At 40.5% G+C, this 18,475-nt stretch overlaps 1 protein-coding gene across 6 annotated transcripts in view; it reads right to left on the bottom strand.

The window, feature by feature from the left end:
* col27a1b (collagen, type XXVII, alpha 1b) overlaps nucleotides 1-18,475 on the bottom strand; it is a 123,231-nt gene that overhangs the window by 49,914 nt on the left and 54,842 nt on the right. For 5 of the 6 annotated variants that reach the window (XR_014606223.1, XM_084114521.1, XM_084114524.1 and 2 more), the window contains 5 exons: nucleotides 7,800-7,844; nucleotides 6,538-6,591; nucleotides 5,340-5,384; nucleotides 4,327-4,380; nucleotides 3,372-3,416 (listed from right to left, as the gene is read on the bottom strand). Coding sequence is in view for 5 of the 6 variants with exons in the window: in XM_084114521.1 (XP_083970647.1) it covers nucleotides 3,372-3,416; nucleotides 4,327-4,380; nucleotides 5,340-5,384; nucleotides 6,538-6,591; nucleotides 7,800-7,844 (243 nt within the window). In the remaining variant the exon portion in view is untranslated. The remainder of the gene's footprint in view (nucleotides 1-3,371; nucleotides 3,417-4,326; nucleotides 4,381-5,339; nucleotides 5,385-6,537; nucleotides 6,592-7,799; nucleotides 7,845-18,475) is intronic. The other variant, XM_084114522.1, reaches the window with a different exon arrangement.

Here is an 18,475-nt window from a genome sequence, read left to right as displayed (position 1 = left end):
TGGGGTCAGAAGCCTACCAAAAAAAAAAAAAAAAAAAAAATCAAACAACCCCTACATCCCAACATTTGGGAGGGTTTCAAGAAAAATCCTCCTCGTTCATCCAAAAACAAACTCCAGCAAATTCAGTTTGGCACAGGGTTCTGTGGTCAGATGAAACAAAAAAAAGAGCTTTCTGGTAGCGAACACGTTAGATGGGTTTGGTGCACACAAGGATAAAAAGTACTCCATGTGTACAATTTAATATACCGTTGGATCTTTAATGTTGTGGGCATATTTTCCTGCTGGAGGTCCTGGACATCTTGTTCAGATACATGGTATTGTAGATTCTATCAAATATCAACATATAAAAATGGGAATCTGAAGGATCTGGAGAGAATCTGTATGGAGGAATGGTCTCTGATCTCTTGTCAGGTGTTCTCCAAACTCATCAGGCATTATATAGGAGAAAACTCAGAGCTGTTATCTTGGCAGAAGGAGATTGCAAAAAGTATTTATAAAAGTGTGCCAATTGTGGCCAACGTGTTTTGTAGAAAAACATTTATTTCATAATGTGATCCCCCCCCCCCACACACACTTTCAATTGTTTTACTTCAATGAAAGGTTACATTTTTGCAAATTCTTTGAATGAAAGATCAAAAGGATAAACAACGCAGATTTATTTTGTACAGCCATTTTGATCATATTTTCCAGGGGTGCCATTAATTCTGACCACAACTGTAGTCATATTAGTTCACTGTTTCCACAAAAATATATTAACCAGTACAGCTGTATCAAAGATCGATAATTATATGAAACGTAAAAAAATAAATAAATTCCCAACAGCATATAAAAAAGTACTAATAAAAAAGCATATGGCTGCTGCACTGAATTTTGGTTTTGTGAAAACAGAGCCTGATGTCGAGTCACAGAAACAAGCTCAGTTCTCGTCTTTGTCAGCCCTGCAGGAAATTCCATGGCTGAGTGTTTCCTTGCACTGGCAACAGCCAGAAGAAGCAAGAGGAGGACCGGCAGGGATTCGCTGACAGCGCTGTTTCCCCTCTATCTACCGTTACGTTATATAAGAGGACAAGAGCTATGACAGCGCACTCCACTGTGTGCTAAACGTGTGCTTGTCTGAAAGCCAAAGTCAACACTTGCACTGTGTGGAGATCTTTTTTTGGTCCTCCAACAAGGCAAACAGTAAGTTAAGGCTGAGGGGCATGTGCTGCCTATCAAACAGAACTGCAGAGTTAGAGAACTGCTTATTAAAGGAACACTCCACCGTTTTTTCATATTAAACTATGTTATTCCCTTAACTAAGACGAGTTGATACATACAGATCCTTTCCAAAAAATTAGAATATAATGGAAAAGTTTATTTATTTCCATAATTCCATTCAAAACGTTAAACTTCCATAGATTATAGATTCAAGGCCCACAACTTAAACAATTTCAAGTATTTAGTTGTTTATTTGTACATAATTTGGGCTTCCAGCTCATAAAACCCACAAACAGGATTTCAAAAAATTAGAATATTACATGAAATCACACAGTAATTACACAGTGATACCATGGTCATTGAACCAGGTTTTGGTTCTTTTGGCAGTGTGGGCAGGTGCAAATCCTGCTGGAAAATGAAGGAAGCATGAAGTGCTCTGAAAATGTCCTGGTAGACGGCTGCGTTGACTCTGGATTTAATAAAGCACAGTGGACCAAAGTCCTCTTTTCTGATGAGAGCAAATTTTGGAATCCAAGGTCACAGAGTCTGGAGGAAGAATGGAGAGGCACACAATCCAAGATGCTTGAAGTCCAGTGTGAAGTTTCCACAGTCTGTGTTGGTTTGGGGAGCCATGTCATCGGCTGGTGTTGGTCCACTGTGCTGTCCACTCAACGCAGCCGTCTACCTGGACATTTTCAGAGCACTTCATGCTTCCTTCAGCAGACAAGCTTTATGGAGATGCTGACTTCATTTTCCAGCAGGATTTGCACCTGCCCACACTGCCAAAATAACCAAAACCTGGTTCAATGACCATTGTATCACTGTGTAATTACTGTGTGATTTCATGTAATATTCTAATTTTTGAAATCCTGTTTTCGTTTAACGTTTTGAATGGAATTATGGAAATAAATAAACTTTTCCATGATATTCTAATTTTTTGGAAAGGGTCTGTACCTCTCTCGTCTCAGTGCGTGCACTCAATCGCTCTGGTGTGCGGCGACACTTTGATAGCACTTAGCTTAGCCCAGTTCATTCATTAGGGACCAAACAGAGATGAAGTTAGAAGCGACCAAACACCTCCACGTTTTCCCTATTTAAATACAGTTACACGAGTAGTTACACGACCAAGTATGGTGACACAAAATAAAACGTGGCGCTTTTCTAAGCAGGTAAAAAGGATAACTATAATGTATGGCGGAATAGCACTTGGGACTCGGGAGCACTTCGACTCGGCGCAGTAAAAAGTCACGCCTGAAAAATCCTCTCACCCTCTCCCTCTCACTTCTGTCATTAGAACCAACGTGACTTTTTACTGCGCCGAGTCGAAGTGCTCCCGAGTCCCAAGTGCTATTCCGCCATACATTATAGTTATCCTTTTTACCCGCTTTGAAAAGCGCCACGTTTTATTTTGTGTCACCATACTTGGTCTGTAACTACTGTACTCGTGTAACTGTATTTAAATAGGGAAAACGTGGAGGTGTTTGGTCGCTTCTAACTTCATCTCTGTTTGGTCCCTAATGAATGAACTGGGCTAAGCTAAGTGCTATCAAAGTGTTGCCGCGCCAGAGCGATTGAGTGCACGCACTGAGACGAGAGAGGTATGTATCAACTCGTCTTAGTTAAGGGAATAATATAGTTTAATATGAAAAAATGGTGGAGTGTTCCTTTAAGAACAGATGAATCTGTGCTTGGCACCACGTTTGTGCTTTGAACTGTGCATAATTGGTAGTTGTTTTGGAAAAAGATGAGCTTGAATTCTTAATGTCTAGTTCTTTTGAAAATAAAATATGCAGACCAACACAATTTTGGTAAATAGAGAATGATTATGGGTGTACAGATGGTAAAGACATTTGCTAATAATTAGTGGTAATTCAGTAGTATTTATCCAGACAGAATAAGATCTATCTATCTATCTATCTATCTATCTATCTATCTATCTATCTATCTATCTATCTATCTATCTATCTATCTATCTATCTATCTATCTATCTATCTATCTATCTATCTATCTATCTATCTATCTATCTATCTATCAGTCTGTCTGCCTGTCTGTCTTTCTATCAAATTCTCTCAAACATTGCCTTTTTAAACAGTGTAAATGGGTCACAAATCAATGAACACAGAGGCAAGTCATTCAGAGGTTATCTAGAGAGGATGGTGAGAGAAAACTTTACCGGCCTACCCATCTTGCCCTTCTTCCCAGGAACACCAGGTAAACCCTAAGAGGAGACAGCAGAGAGAGGGAAAGCAAGGAAAGACAGGTAAAAAGAGACAGAAATGGCACAAAAAAAAGCAATTAATCGATTCCCAATCCCAGTGTATGCAACAGACTGTGTAAATGCTGAAAGGTCTTTAGTTTCTATTCTTCTGAACACAAAAGGGTTTCTCAGATCTCTATGAACTCTGTCCCTCTGGGCTTGAAAATAGAAGACATGATCTGGCTAATCTGCAGCAAGCCATATTCCAGCTCACGGGGGCTTATATTGCCATTTCCACAAAGTTGGAATTTACCAGCTTGAGGTTACTGAGCAAATATTGTGAGAACTGAGACTAACTACTTTTTTGAAGAGGGATCGCTGTGTTTTTAGTGGAGCGTGCCCCTTTCACCAGGCTTCCTATTCAAAGCAAGTGCTTTTGATTTACAAGCCACCATTAGAAAGGAATAATGATACATGAATGGCATGTGTAATAGTGCAGGGTTTGTTCCAGTAATATTTCCTCTTGGGGCAACTAAAACCAAGACTATACATCTCCATCATGCCATACAATTTTACTAAAGACATCAGGGAACATGAATGGACTTTTAATGAATACAGTATTTTTTGGTTTGTTTGCTGTGTTCAGATGTACATGTATGCTTATGCTTTGTAAAAACTGAAAGCGCTATTTAAAGTAAACATTTTTGACATGGCTAATCTCAATATGGCGGCGCCCATGAGGGGTTGACCCGCTCCATGTAAAATAAAACAGATATAAGACTGTTATGTCTGGACTCTCTGTCTGTACATCACTTAAATATTTCTATTCTATTCAAATTCAAAAACTATTTGCTGTTCAATTCTGAACAGTGTACAACTTTCATAATTAGAAAAAAAAATACTTAAGTGCAGAAACAACAGCAAAACTCACTCTTTCTCCATCAGGTCCAGGGAGACCGAAGACGCCTGGGATTCCAATGAAGCCCTAAACCAGGGGAGTGTAAGAAGACAAGAAACAAACAGAGAGACTTTAGAGTTATATGGTCCAAATATCCCTTGCTAAACAGCAGACTGACTTGCGAAGGTCTTTTGAGGACAGTGGTCGCTCGGTGAAGATCTAGGCCTTGAGGCAAGTGTATATGCCCATGGACTGCATGGTGCTGGCTTCCACGATGTAGTCCAAGGGCACATACCCTCACACCAGGGATCACGCTTGCCTTCAGCAGGATGGCTAAGGATGGGTCACAAGGTTAATACAAATGAACATACAATGAAATCATGAAGAGAAAAAGACAAAAAAAACATGAGATGATGCACATTATTATGTAATATTAAATAAATCAACATAAAAAATAATTACAAAAATATAACAATGTTAAAACATTTACATAAAATCATGTTTTGTGTTCTTATATACAGTAAAATAAAATAAAAAAACTAACCAACTTACACACAAATAAAATCTTTCTGGCACCAAGGCAGAGAATAAAAAGAATAACAAGAGAGAAAAGACTTCGGATGTACACTGCTGCCATATACTTTACAAGACCAAATTGGTTTTAAAATTTTAGAGGAATTATAATGTAAAACCCATCTGACAAATCCCTGAAAGCAGTATACTTTCAGAGCTGATGTTCTGAGGTTTTATAATGAAAACAACTTCCAATAACTGATCCTTAAATGTCTACAACCATTTCCTTTTCTGGTGCCTTTCACAGTTTCCAAACTGGAAAACAAGCTTTCAATACCAAATATGCAGAAGCCCTTACAAAACTTTCCGAACATAAATGCGCAATCACTTTAAAGCAAATTTATAAGTAGGAGTAAACATGGAATGCAAAACATCTTAACTGTACTCAGTGAATACATGATGATCAATTTATAGCCAAGACAGTTGGAATTATTTCTGATAAAAAACAAAACAAAACAAAACCCATCCCTTACCCGTGTGCCTTTTGGTCCCATATTTCCTATAGGCCCTGGTAAACCCTACAAAAACACAAACAATGCAATATTTCATGCCTGCAAATTGAATCAATCATAATGTTGTGCCTACAGAATTGGAATCACAAAATGAAGCCTTCCATTTTATGGAGGCCCAAACAGATTTATGCTGTTGAAATTTTGCAAATATGATCTAGTGCTCTAGTCTAACTTGGCCAAGTGATTAAAGATCCACTTTATTTGTTTGGTCACACTTTAGTTTAGGGTTCAATTCTCACTAATTAACTATAGTTGCTTATTAGCATGCATATTACTAGGATATTGGCTGTTTATTAGTACTTATAAAGCACATATTAATGCCTTATTCTACATGACCATCTCTTAATCCTACAGTACCTAAATTAACAACTACCTTACTAAATAAGCAGTAATTAGGAGTTTATTGAGGTAAAAGTCATAGTTAATTGTTAGTTAATTGTGGGAATTGGACCCTAATCTAAAGTGTGACCATTTTTTCTCCAAGGCTATTTACACAGCCATGACTAACACATTTTTTTTTTTTTCTGCACACACACATCTAGCAAATATTAACTAAATAGTTTTAGTTGTTGATTTAAATTTTTAACAGTGTCTCTCAGAGATCGCTTACTTCACCTTTAAGGAAACATTAAAGAGTTATATCAGATGAAAAACTAAATTCCAGTAGGATTTTCTAGAACATGCCTAATGGTAAAGGTATACAAGACTAGAAGCTACCAGAAACATTTATTAGGTTGTTGTAGTTGTTGTTGCTTCCCAGAATAAGTAAATATGGTAGTTCACAAAGAAAAGCTGGGGCCGATCTATTTCCACCAATTACATTTAAGCTCAGCAGTGGGAGAAAATCTATCAAAAAGGGGAGGATTTTCTTTTGCAAATGACTTTTCCAAATATCAGGTATCTTTCATGCCTTTGGCACCCCAAAAATGATTATTTTACTGCTAGCACATTAAGCTCAAAATATAAAATCCATTTTCAGTGCCTCTTAATTCCAAAAACAATTCTAATTTCTCAAAAATGATGTCAAAATGAGGGTCATATTGGCAGAGCAAGCTCTTTTAGTCTCCAATACAAGCCCTGACACTTTGCTACTAGTCTCATTATACTCATATCTGTGAGTATTGTGCAAGCCAGCAGCACAACAGAAGATTTACTGCACCTGCCTGCCAGGATAACCTTTGGCACCCGGACTTCCATCCGGTCCTCTTTCTCCCTGCGGTGAGAGAGAATAAAAAGTATAAAGAGGAAAAAATACATTACTATAAATATGTCATTAGCATTGCTGCAAGCTCTTCTTGTAGAGAGCCATAACAAACAAAAAGAAAGATAAAAAGCATAATGGAGAGAAGAGAGAGGAGTGAAAAGCATTTCTATTAAAACAACATGTTATTCTTATGCATGTCTGTAAATAGTTTCAGTCTTTTTTCATGTGTTGTCATTTATGTCAATATGACAAATAGTCTGGTGTGTGGCCCACCACAGAATTATGAGATTATGAAACAATAATGAAAGAGGTTTTAAATATTATTATACTACTATAACTCAACAACTCTAAATTACAGAAATTCATTCAATGCTAGAAATCGGAGGAAAGTCCAGACCGTCAGATCAAGTGTCAGACAGACTGATGCTGCCAAAACTCAACTTAAAAAAAAAAAAAAAATCACATCTTCAGTGTCTTTCTAGTTTTCTGTGTCCACCGCTTAGTGTGTAATTTATGTATCCTAGAGTGGATGCTTTGGAGTGCATCTCAATTGAGCAGCAAAGTAAGACCGTCCTGATTAGATGAAAGATATGTTGTTACATGCAGATTTTAATAGGAATGCCAATTTAATGTGTTAATTTAGTGTCATTAATTGTGTGACAAAATAATGTGATAAAAAAGAATGCATTTATTCTTTTATGTGATTCTGTCCTCTTTACAGTATATCCAGTAATCTGGGGCTGTATTACAGAAACATCTCATCTTAAGTCTTAAAAGTCTGAGAAAATCTGAGAAGTTCTTAATGAATTTCTAAATTTCTGGTCGAAAGAAAGTGTGACCATCACCGGATGTGACAAAATTCCGTGAATGAAATAATGTCTACTTGGGAATAATGACAATAAAAAAATTCTATTCTGCCAGCTAGCAAACTTGCTAACTTGAACCAGATGCAAAATTTACGAAGGGAAGTTTCTTTGCTACCAAAATGCCATTAGACAAAATACTTTGTCATGTTGATTCCCCTTGAAATTAATGGATTTGGGCTGTGAAAGTTTGCAGAGGTATGGAAAATGTGACCGCACCTTTATGATTTTTCTGTAATATGGCCCGTGGAGTGTACTATGGTATTAGATGTAAAAGTCATAGTTGTTAATTCCTCTAATTCTCCTCTTGTGGAAAGTAAAAAAAAATAAAAAATGGTGTGAATGGGAACTCACTTGATCTCCGGGGTGGCCAGAGGGACCAGGATGGCCTTTCTGTCCCTAAGCAGAGAGAAAGAGAGACTGAGTGTTGCGAAAGGATATGATAATTTATAGTTGGAGGTCAAACAAGAGGAGGTAAATTACAGCAAGGATAATGTGCCTTTAAGGGAGTCACTTCTCAAAACATGTGCTTAATCATATCCTGGGGGGTTTCCACATAAAGAGGCAGCAGAAAATGTATCATGATCTCTGAACTTTAGTCATTCTAAAGGAAGTGAATAATTTTCCGCGAATTGCTATTAAATGACCATAGGCTAACAGTTTGTTCTCATTACACAAGCAATTTCATTCTTTTTGGACATGATGTGATGAAAATTTGCCTTTGCATTTGATTTGTTTGCCAATGAGCTCAATCACAAGAACAAAGTGAAACCATGTACAATCCCAGCGGTTAACCAATGTCCCCAGGATGGAAGGATGGAAAAGTAATAAATGTAGAGAAACTTAGCAGGTCTCAAAGCGCACATCAACAGATTCTACACCAACAGCAAACCACTTCCAAACCAATACCAACTCATTAACAGCTGAGCAGATGGTTAAACTGTCTGGGGACAGGCCAATTAACTCTCATATCAGCCCATAATGAGAGGAAGACAGCGTTTTATGCTTATTTGGTAGCAATACCTCTCTAGGTATTATTTTTATGAGAGTTTACCGCATTACTGAACTATGTACTGCAACTGCTTCATTACATCTGCAACTGCTTCATTACAAATTTATCGTAAGCGAAAAATAAAATGTTGTGCAATTGGTGTCACGAGGGACGTCATGCACTTACTTTTATTTATTCAATGTTGAGGGGGCACCACAGCCATTGCTAGTGTTGTGGTCAAAACCGTTGAAACCCAGACATTTCATAGAAAATTTACTTTGTATTTAGGTTTGTAATGACTGGTGAGTATGTGAAAACAGACTTTTCTATTGAACAATTACTTTCAGAAGAACAAGAACCAATGAACAAAAATATTATCTCCAAAACAAATCAGAATCAACCTATGGAACTCTTCAAAGGGACAAGTGGTTTAATGCAAGAGAAACATTCATGAAACTCAATCTTCAATGTGCAGAGGTACCACTTTAAGAACTTCTCCTTCTATGAAAATTTATAGGGACTGTAAAAGTAATGAAGACATCATCGACACCTTCACAGTGAGTGAAAAGTCATGTGGTGTTATGTGTCTTGGCTAGGCAATTTGGAATCACAATAACAGAGAGGAAACTTCCAGTGACTAGAATTCAAGAAGAGGAATGGAAATTCTATGGTAAGATTCAGCTCTCTGAAATAAGATGTACATTGTGAGTATTACTCACACACACACACACATTATATACGTAAGGGATAATATACACAATATTACACGTGAGCTCCTGCCCCTTTAATCACTAATAGTAAAGTGCCCTTTCGGTCGTATTGCGGTGTCCCCAGGAAAGCAATTTCACCCCTGCAACCCAGCAGAGGTCTGTGCATGCTACTGGTCCTAGAACACAAAACATACGACCGTGACACAAGAATGTACTGAACTGATTAAAAGTGTTACAAAATATTTTTATTTTAAATAAATGCTGTTCTTTTGAACTGTCTAATCATCAAAGAATCCTGAAAAAAAATTAATCACATACAAAATGTTCCTTGAGCTCCAAATAGAGTAATGGCTGCTGAAAATTCACCATTTTAAAATTACATTTTAAAGTATATTCAAATAGAAATGTTACATATGTAACCCCAGTTCCCTGAGAAAGAGAAAGAGATGCTGCATCAGCTGCTGACGCTATGGGGATGCAGCCTTGCGGAACCCGGTGTCTGAGGAACTGGTACAAACACACCATAAAATGGCAGATGCAGTGCGAAAATATTGCAAGGTGCGCCCCAGCGAATAAGAAAGGTGCCTGAGAACACGTAATCAGATTCGTATTGTCATGACCGAAGCATGGCAGCGCAATGCAGCGTAACCCTAGAGGTCCTTTATCCTTTTGACAGAACTTCTATGCTGCATCAGCTGCTGATGCTATGGGGATGCCATACCAACTACACCATGCTAACAAACTACAGTGGGTGAGTGGGCCTTGCAACCAAAATAGCCTTCTCTTTTCCGACACAGTAAGAATTATAGCTCACACTTTGGGTGAGGAGTGGGCCCAACCTCCGTTTAGACGCCCTAGCCCTACTAATAGCCACAAGAGCTAGAGGGGGAGGGGAGACACTTGAAGAAAGACAGCCTTTTCCCACCACTCCTCGGAGGGGGAGGTCGGGCAGCCACACTCGTCTTCTGCTCTTATTCCTAGGAACTCATTCCTGGAAAGGGCGTAGACAACTTAGTAGGGGCCTGAACCCGGTGAGGGATATACTTCCCAAAGGGAACCACCTGCATTCTCGTCTCTCTAAACCTGTCCACCACCGTCTCAGTGGCAGTGCCAAACAGCCCCGATGGCGAGACGGCATCAAGGAGGTCAGCTTTATCTTACTCGGAGGAAGGAACACGGCACTTGAATTTTCTGCTTGCCATTATTCTGCTTACCTTCTATAATTTCTTCACACAATGCTATCTTTACACAGCATTCAAAAAGACAAAGAGACTTCTTCCTGAAGACAAAGAAGCGGTTCTTAGGCGACGTCAAGGCCGGACTTACCATAGGCCTATTTCACAAAAATGGCCGCCGAGACCGGAAGTAGGGTAAACTCTTTTCCGGTGAAAGCGCTAGCAGTAGCAGTCGGAGGACAAATGCGGAGACTAAAAGCGGCCAGTCCTGTTGCGTACCTTTTTATGTTTGCACTCACAGAAGAAACAACCCTATTTATAATTGCACAGCTTTCCTTGTGACGAAATGTTGAAAATTTTTTTGAAAAAGCGCTGGATTTGGGCTATACCGAGAGAAGAGGGGCACTTTTTTGTGTGTTAAGCACTTCACGGAGGATGAAGTCCGTGTAACTTACGAGTCTACGAGAGTCCGGTCGTAGATATCTTACACCGCAGGCCGTGCTTTGCAGGTTTTCATGGAACAACTGGGGAGAAGTTAAATCACGCCAGACACAGACGGCAAAAAGACATGTTTGTGGTGTGAAGGAGTAAGCAGATGTTGAAAATGGAGTGTTGATGCCGGTTCGAGAGTGATGCCCTGACAAAACATGTTTATATTGCACTTGATTGTTATCTGATTTGCACGTCATGCACTTTTATTTATTATTATTAACTGTTGGCAAATTAAAATTGTTTGTAGAAGTTGTTTTCTGTAACTTTCTTAAAAATGAGTGAACACGGAGCAGTTTTTCCGTGAGCGGGACTGGAAAACCCGGAGTGGATCAGGAGCGGAGTGATAACAGAACGCTTAGAGTGGAGAGAGGAACATGCTTTTGCTCCACTCCAGGCTTTGACCACATCCCCCTAAGCAGGGTGAATAGCCTACACCTCGTCTTTCCCATTCAAACTAAAATTAAGACATTTATTACACTATTTGAGAAATGTAAGCATATTTACAGCATTAAAATTATGAACAGTGAATTTAAGATATAAGGACAGGGGGAACCCTGATATTGACGGAAATCCGTCGTATACTCTCGTAGCGACTGAGAACTTCAATCCCTGTATATATTATGAAGCGTATTACTGAATATAAAATTACATACATTATGATATATTAGTAAATATATGTCTCACATTTTTAAATATATGAAAATTCTTTATGTATTATTCAATATATTGTAATATTAACACAATATATTATTCTGTATATTTTCAAATATACTGTTAAACCATTCAATGTATTGATCATTCATATATAGGGAAATATATTTTCTTTTCATAAGGGGACCTGACAGTAAAATGTGATTTTGTAACATCATGATTTTTTAAAACATGTAATATCACTCACTTCATTCATGTTTTTAGTCTAACCATTTTTTAATTATTTGCCTTAATTTCATTATTTTCATTAAATTCACTGTAAAGATGTACAATTCTTAGTTTCATTGATGGTGGTAACATGAAAAATGAGCCATAATCTAGTCACTAGTGGAATATTGCTGCAATCTCCGGGACAAACTAACACTTAATAACATGAAATTTTAACAAAAGCCACTAGATTTCAAACATAGCCTACAATCAGACATAATTTCAATTTATTTATTTATTTTGTTTAGCTATAGTAAGTGTGAGCTTAGTCATCAAGTGCCATGCCAAAATGAATGGAACTTTTTTTTTATGTAAGCAAACGTCAAGAATAATTTGTAACATTTGTCCAATTTCGATCTTGTCACAGCTCCCTGAAAACTACCAACAAAACGGACAACATCTGCTATTCTTACTTTTGTAAGGTATATTAATGATAGAGAAAACAAGCTGTTCACAGTCCATTTTGAGAATGAATGGCGATCGTAGCGGGCGGCTGCGCGACCGGAAGTATCGCTACCCTACTTCCGGTCTCGGTCGCCATTTTGTGAAATAGGCCTATTGGGCTTGACTGGGCTGCAGCCCATGGCCCTGCCCTGTAGGAGGCCCCACCTATACCCGTTTATGTTTATTTGATTTGTACAGTTACCGTATATGCCAGTCAGAAATTATTAGCCGCATTTCCACTGTCGAGCCAGTACGCGCGAGGGCTATAAACGGGCCAGCCGGAGTTTACGACTGCGATTGAGGCCATAATCAAACTGCATAAACTGGTATTTATAGTTATTTCACATAGAAGGATACACTTATTGATTCGCATCTGCTCTGATTAATTTGTGATCACGTGGCTACTTTAAACAGCTCCATTAAGGCTACAGTCCAAAAGAGTGCACATCTAGAAAGATAACGATAAATTCTCATATGTTCATGCCTTATTTCTTTACAGAGGATGACAATTTATATTAATGTTCCACTAAATTATGCGATCTGAAGAGTTTTGAGCGCTATCTCCCGTCTCATTGCCATCACATCTCATTGCTGTTTTTGCTCCATCAAAAGCCGCTTTTCCACCGTCTGGCCAAACCGCTCTCTTTGCTTAACCATTCTATTCGGTGCTGATCTGGCCCAGCCAGTACGGATATGGTTTATTTTTCCACTGTGGTGCTGATAACGGAGCTCTTTGGAATGTAATACAAATGTGTCAGTCGTTGCCCTGGTAATACAAGAGTTTACAGATGCTATGAGATGTAAAGAGTGACTGCGTTATGGAGGATGATCAGATATTTCTTTTCATTTTATTATTCATTTGTTTTTACGTCACTCAAATACCGCCCTTAGCCAAGATCAAGTAAAAAATACAACTGAAACCGTAACATTCGGCCCTACGAAAAGCGGCTAAAAAAATATAACAAACAGTACCGCTGCGTCTCCGAGCATCATAGTGTTTTGTTCCTCAGATTAGTAGCCTAAATGATTAAATTATGCTATAAATAAAGTATGAATCTGTAAGGATTAAACTCACTCATTTGCCACCACCTGGCGGGTTTAATTTAATTTCATAGTAGCCTATATCGTTATTTCATTTTTCCAATCATTTAATATTTCTAGCCTACATAAAAATGTTATATTTATTTAATCTCTTAATATAATTTATGTAAAATCTATGTATGGATTTTGTTGATAGTGATTTAATTTGATTGTAGACATACAGTGTATTTTTATTCAGATTTAATTTATTCATTGAATTTAAGAATCAGGGTTTTGATCTTCTCTCAACTGAGAGAGAGCAGATCCTGTATTTTATTGTGTTATATAACGACTATTTAATATTACATCTATACTTTGATTATGAAAAGCAAGTTGCATATTAATTGTTCTATGAACCTCAAGCATATTAAAATTTTTGTGTATTTTGTGATACTCAATATGATGTTCTTGAGGTCATTTGTAGTGTAGGTATAGGGCCCAAATGTAACCACAAACCCAGGGTCCTACCCTGGGCGACGTGTTCTCAGGCGCCCCTCTTATACGCTGAGGCGCACCTTGCAACATCATCGCACTGCGTCGGCCATTGTATGGCGTGTTTGTACACGTGCCTCAGACACCGGGTTCCACGAAGGCACGTCACCATAGCGTCAGCAGCTGACGCAGCGTAGAAGTTACCTCGAAAGGGAACTGTTATTTAAAATCGTAATAATATTTCACAATATTACAGTTTTTACTTTATTTTGAAATATGCAACCTTGCTGAGCATAAGAGACTTCTTTCAAAACCATTTAAAAAATCTTACCGACCCCAAACCTTTGAATGGAAGTGTTAATATATATATTTATTACATGGCTTGGTTGAATTCTAATGTAGAATGCGGTCTGTTATTTCTTGATAACAGACCGCTGCTAAGTATAACACACCGTTGCCATGAAAAACAGAGCGTTGCTATGGACGCAGGATTCTAACCGTAGAGACGGAACGGACTATTTTCTTTAGCGGAAGCAATACAATAGTTTTTAAATCAATAAACTCCTTTTTAAATCAATATTTTGTGTCAAATTATTGATTTATTTGGTAGGTAGCCATGTAATAAGCGGGATTTACATTTTACATTTTAGCTGACGCTTTTATCCAAAGCGACTTACAATTGCTATATATGTCAGAGGTCGCACGCCTCTGGAGCAACTAGGGGTTAAGTGTCTTGCTCAGGGACACATTGGTGTCTCACAGTGGATTCAAACCCGGGTCTCTCACACCAAAGGCATGTGTCTTATCCATTGCGCCACACCACGGGATAAGAGCGAGGAAGTTGTTATAGCCAGGGGTGCACATAACATGTTTGGTCTTGTTCTCAGGGGAGAACCTGGGGTTGTTGCTTGGTCCTCACATTTTCAGGAACAAATTAGAGGGATGCATGGATAATGTCATGTGACATGATTCACATGAACTTTAATTTCAACTGAAAATTAAGAGAAGAAGTGCAACAGAATGTCTGATCTTTAAAACCTTGTAACTTTCAAAATAACATAACTGTTTCAAGCTCTGGAAATTAAATGTGCAAATATCTGCTTTTCTAACTCTGAAAACCAAAGAAATGACAACTTTAAAGCGCTTACTAGAGTTACTATCTTAAAGCAAGCCTATCCAACACCACAGATTGCGCACCTATCCAGGGCCGCGGGAAGTGGGGGTGCTGGGGGTGCTGCAACATCCCACGACCGCGACCCTGTTTTCACAGAATTGTAAATGCAACGCATATGTTTGTTCATTAAAATGTATTACTTTTTAGCATTTAGTCATTTATTTGTAATAAACACTTTAAGTGGGCTATTTAAAAATGGTTATTTATATGTTAAATTATCTTTTTAAAACATAAGCGCAGAGTGTTATGTAATATTGTGTGTGTGTGTGTCGAAAAGCTGCAAAAAAAAAAAGAAAAAAACCCAGTCAAATACCCCACTGTCAGTATTTTTGAAGGAACAGGCAAATATGTTAAATATAGCAGGAGACATTTTAATTGTTTACTAATAAAACAGTTATTTTTTTATGTCAGTGTCGGCTAGACAGATGAAGTTGACGACTCGCGATCTTCGCAGCACCAGAGAGAAATGCACATTTCATACGAATTAGCCTACATAAGCAGCGCAGTCTGTTTTCTTTCATTTTGAATTGTTCTGCTTAAAAGTAGACATTTAAAGCTATCTATATGTCTCAGATCTGTGAGGCAATAGGCAACCTTATAGGCCTACGCTGAGTTTCGGTTCATTTATGAGACGAGCTCCAGGTTCGCCAGCGCCTCCGTGTCCTGATTATCTATTTTCTAATAGTCTATATTTAGCTACTTCTTATTAAATCCAGACAATTTGTTGACGAAACATCAATTAAAATTAAGATACAATTAATACAAAATAAAATTAAATTTAAAGACAGGCTTTGTGCTTTCAGTTTAAGGTCTCTGTGAAAGTTTTCAAACATTCTTTTAGTGCCACTTTAGAGCGCTCACGTCCGTAGCGAAAACGTCTCGGTTACGACTGTAACCTCGGTTCCCTGAAGAGGGAACGAGCGTTGCGTCGAGATTGGCGCTATGGGGAACGCTTTGCGTGATGACGTCTTGAAGCACATGAAAAATCAGTCCAATGGTGTGGTGGAACGTCAGAGGCGGGTGACGTCACGTACCAGGAAGCTATAAAGCCTGCCCGAAAACAGAAAACGAAAGCTTTGTAAAGTCTGAAGTCGTCGCTGACAGCCATGAAGGAGATATGGCAAGGTGACGCAACGCTCGTTCCCTCTTCAGGGAACCGAGGTTACAGTCGTAACCGAGGCGTTCCCTTTCAAGGGAACTCGCGTTGCGTCGAGATTGACGCTATGGGGAACTATACCAACGCCACCATAGCTCCAAATGTCTGTCCTGTGTGAAATCGAGTGAGCAGCACTAGGAAGACAAAACCTGAGACCCTGGAGTAGAGTCTAAGTCCAAAGAGTAAAACCTGACGAAGGTGTGCGGTGAGGACCAACCTGCCGCATCACAAACGTCCTGTAAAGACACTCCTGATATAAGGGCCTTAGAGGCCGCCATACTCCTTGTAGAGTGCGACCAGACAGCCATAGGAGAAGGCTGCCCGGCCGCCTCATAAGCAAGCGAAATAGCCTCAACCACCCACTTGCTCATTCTTTGCTTAGACACTGGAGATCCCTTGTTAGGGGACCCAAAGCATACAAACAATTGATCACTTTTACGCCACAGGGCAGCTCTGTGGACATAAGCGTCTAACGCCCGGACTGGGCAAAGCAAATTATTTGCCTCCTGGTCCGCATTTCGAAAGGGAGGAGGACAGAAGGCCTGCAGTACAATAGGTCTAGCCACATTAGTGGGGACCTTGGGGATATAACCCGGTCTCGGATGCAAAAAAGCTTTAACCATACCCGGTGCAAACTCTAAGCATGACGGAGCAACCGACAATGCTTGAAGATCCCCTATTCTCTTGAGAGAAGAAATAGCTAGAAGGAACAGAGCTTTCAATTTCAAGAACTTCTCCGGAACCTCCTCAATAGGCTCAAAGGGGGCCAGGGAAAGGCCTTGCAGAGCAATGGACAAATCCCATGGTGGCACCCTAGAGCGAACTGCAGGCCTCAGCCTCCAGGTGCCACGAAGGAAACGAGATACCAAGGGGTCTTTCCCCACAGACATTCCACCCAAAGGAATGTGGTAAGCACCTATGGCCGCCACATAAACCTTTAAAGTGGACGGGGTCAGACCTGCAGTGAACCGATCCTGCAGGAACTCCAGCACTGTACCAATTGGGCAGTTAACTGGGTCCAACCGACGGTCACTACACCATGAAGTGAATACTCTCCACTTCAGGGCATAAAGTTTCCTCGTGGAGGGAGCTCTGGACTGTAGAATGGTCTCAACAACCTCAGTTGAGAGACCTGACTCTATGAGCTGGGCCCCCTCAGAGGCCAAGCCCACAGCTTCCACAGTTCTGGTCGGGGGTGTAAAATCGAGCCCTCCGCTTGGGACAGAAGGTCCCTCCTGACGGGTAGCTCCAGAGGAGGCCCGTCGAGGAGAGACACAAGGTCGGGAAACCATACTCTGCCCGGCCAGCGCGGGGCTATAAGAAGCAGGCAAACCCGGTCCCTGCGAACTCTCTCCAGAACTCCCGGGAGCAGAGCAACTGGGGGAAAGGCGTACAGACGTAGCCTCGGCCATGTCTGTACCATCGCATCCAGTCCCAGAGGAGCTGGATGCGTGAGGGAGAACCAAAGTGGACAGTGAGACGTCTCTCGAGACGCAAACAGATCCACTTGAGCTTGGCCAAACTCCCTCCATATTAGCTCCACCACCTCGGGGTGGAGCCTCCATTCCCCGGGCCTCAGCCCCTGTCTCGACAGAGTGTCTGCTCCTATATTCTGGACCCCGGGGATGTAAGCTGCCCTGAGTGACAGCAGCTTCCCCTGGGACCACAAGAGGATATGGCGTGCCAGATTGCATAATGGGCGCGAGCGCAAACCCCCTTGGTGATTGATATAGGCGACTACTGACGTGTTGTCCGTATGTACTAGCACATGGTGTCCCCTGAGATCTGTGATAAAGCTCCTCAGAGCCCGGAAGACAGCTAACAATGGCCCCTTTCTCTAACAGAGTGTTTACTTCCTGTTCCATAACCAGAACCTGCTCGGGGCCCACCACTGTGGGTAGGACCCCCATAAACCGAGGAGGGCGTTTCTTGAATTGTATTGATACCCTTTTTCTACGGTCTGCAGGACCCAACGAGAAACATTTGGCAGTAGCTTCCACGCTGTCAAAGATTCTACTAGAGGTACCAGCCTCTCGAGACTGGTTTCTGGATTTTGTTGCTGTTGAGTAGTCGGTTCGTCGCCCTGTAACGGCGCACCGGCAGGGAACGACTGAATGGACTGCTCTAACACCCTCCTCAGAGGGGGCGGGCATCCCGAGGCCACTACGTTTCCGGGTGGTCCTTGAGATATGTGCTCACCGGAGACCGCTGCGCCCTGAAACACCGGAGGCGGCAGGGTTGGCAGAACGGTCCCCTGAGGGCACCGTAAAAAGAGGTGTTAACCGCTCTGCTTCGGGGGGGACTACCCTCATTTGTCCTGAGCCCTCGGACATCAGGACTTTTTCCCAGCAGCCTTCTTGGCGGTAATAACGGTCCGCAGATCCGTCTTACCCCTCGAAGACTGCTGGGTTTGAGAGCGCCCTCCGTGTCCCCGTGATTTTTGTGGGGGAGCACGGGA

The sequence above is a fragment of the Abramis brama genome, assembly GCF_963993115.1.
Source record: "Abramis brama genome assembly, chromosome: 5".
Classification (NCBI taxonomy): Eukaryota; Metazoa; Chordata; class Actinopteri; order Cypriniformes; family Leuciscidae; genus Abramis; species Abramis brama.
This window is presented reverse-complemented; position numbering and strand designations above follow the sequence as displayed.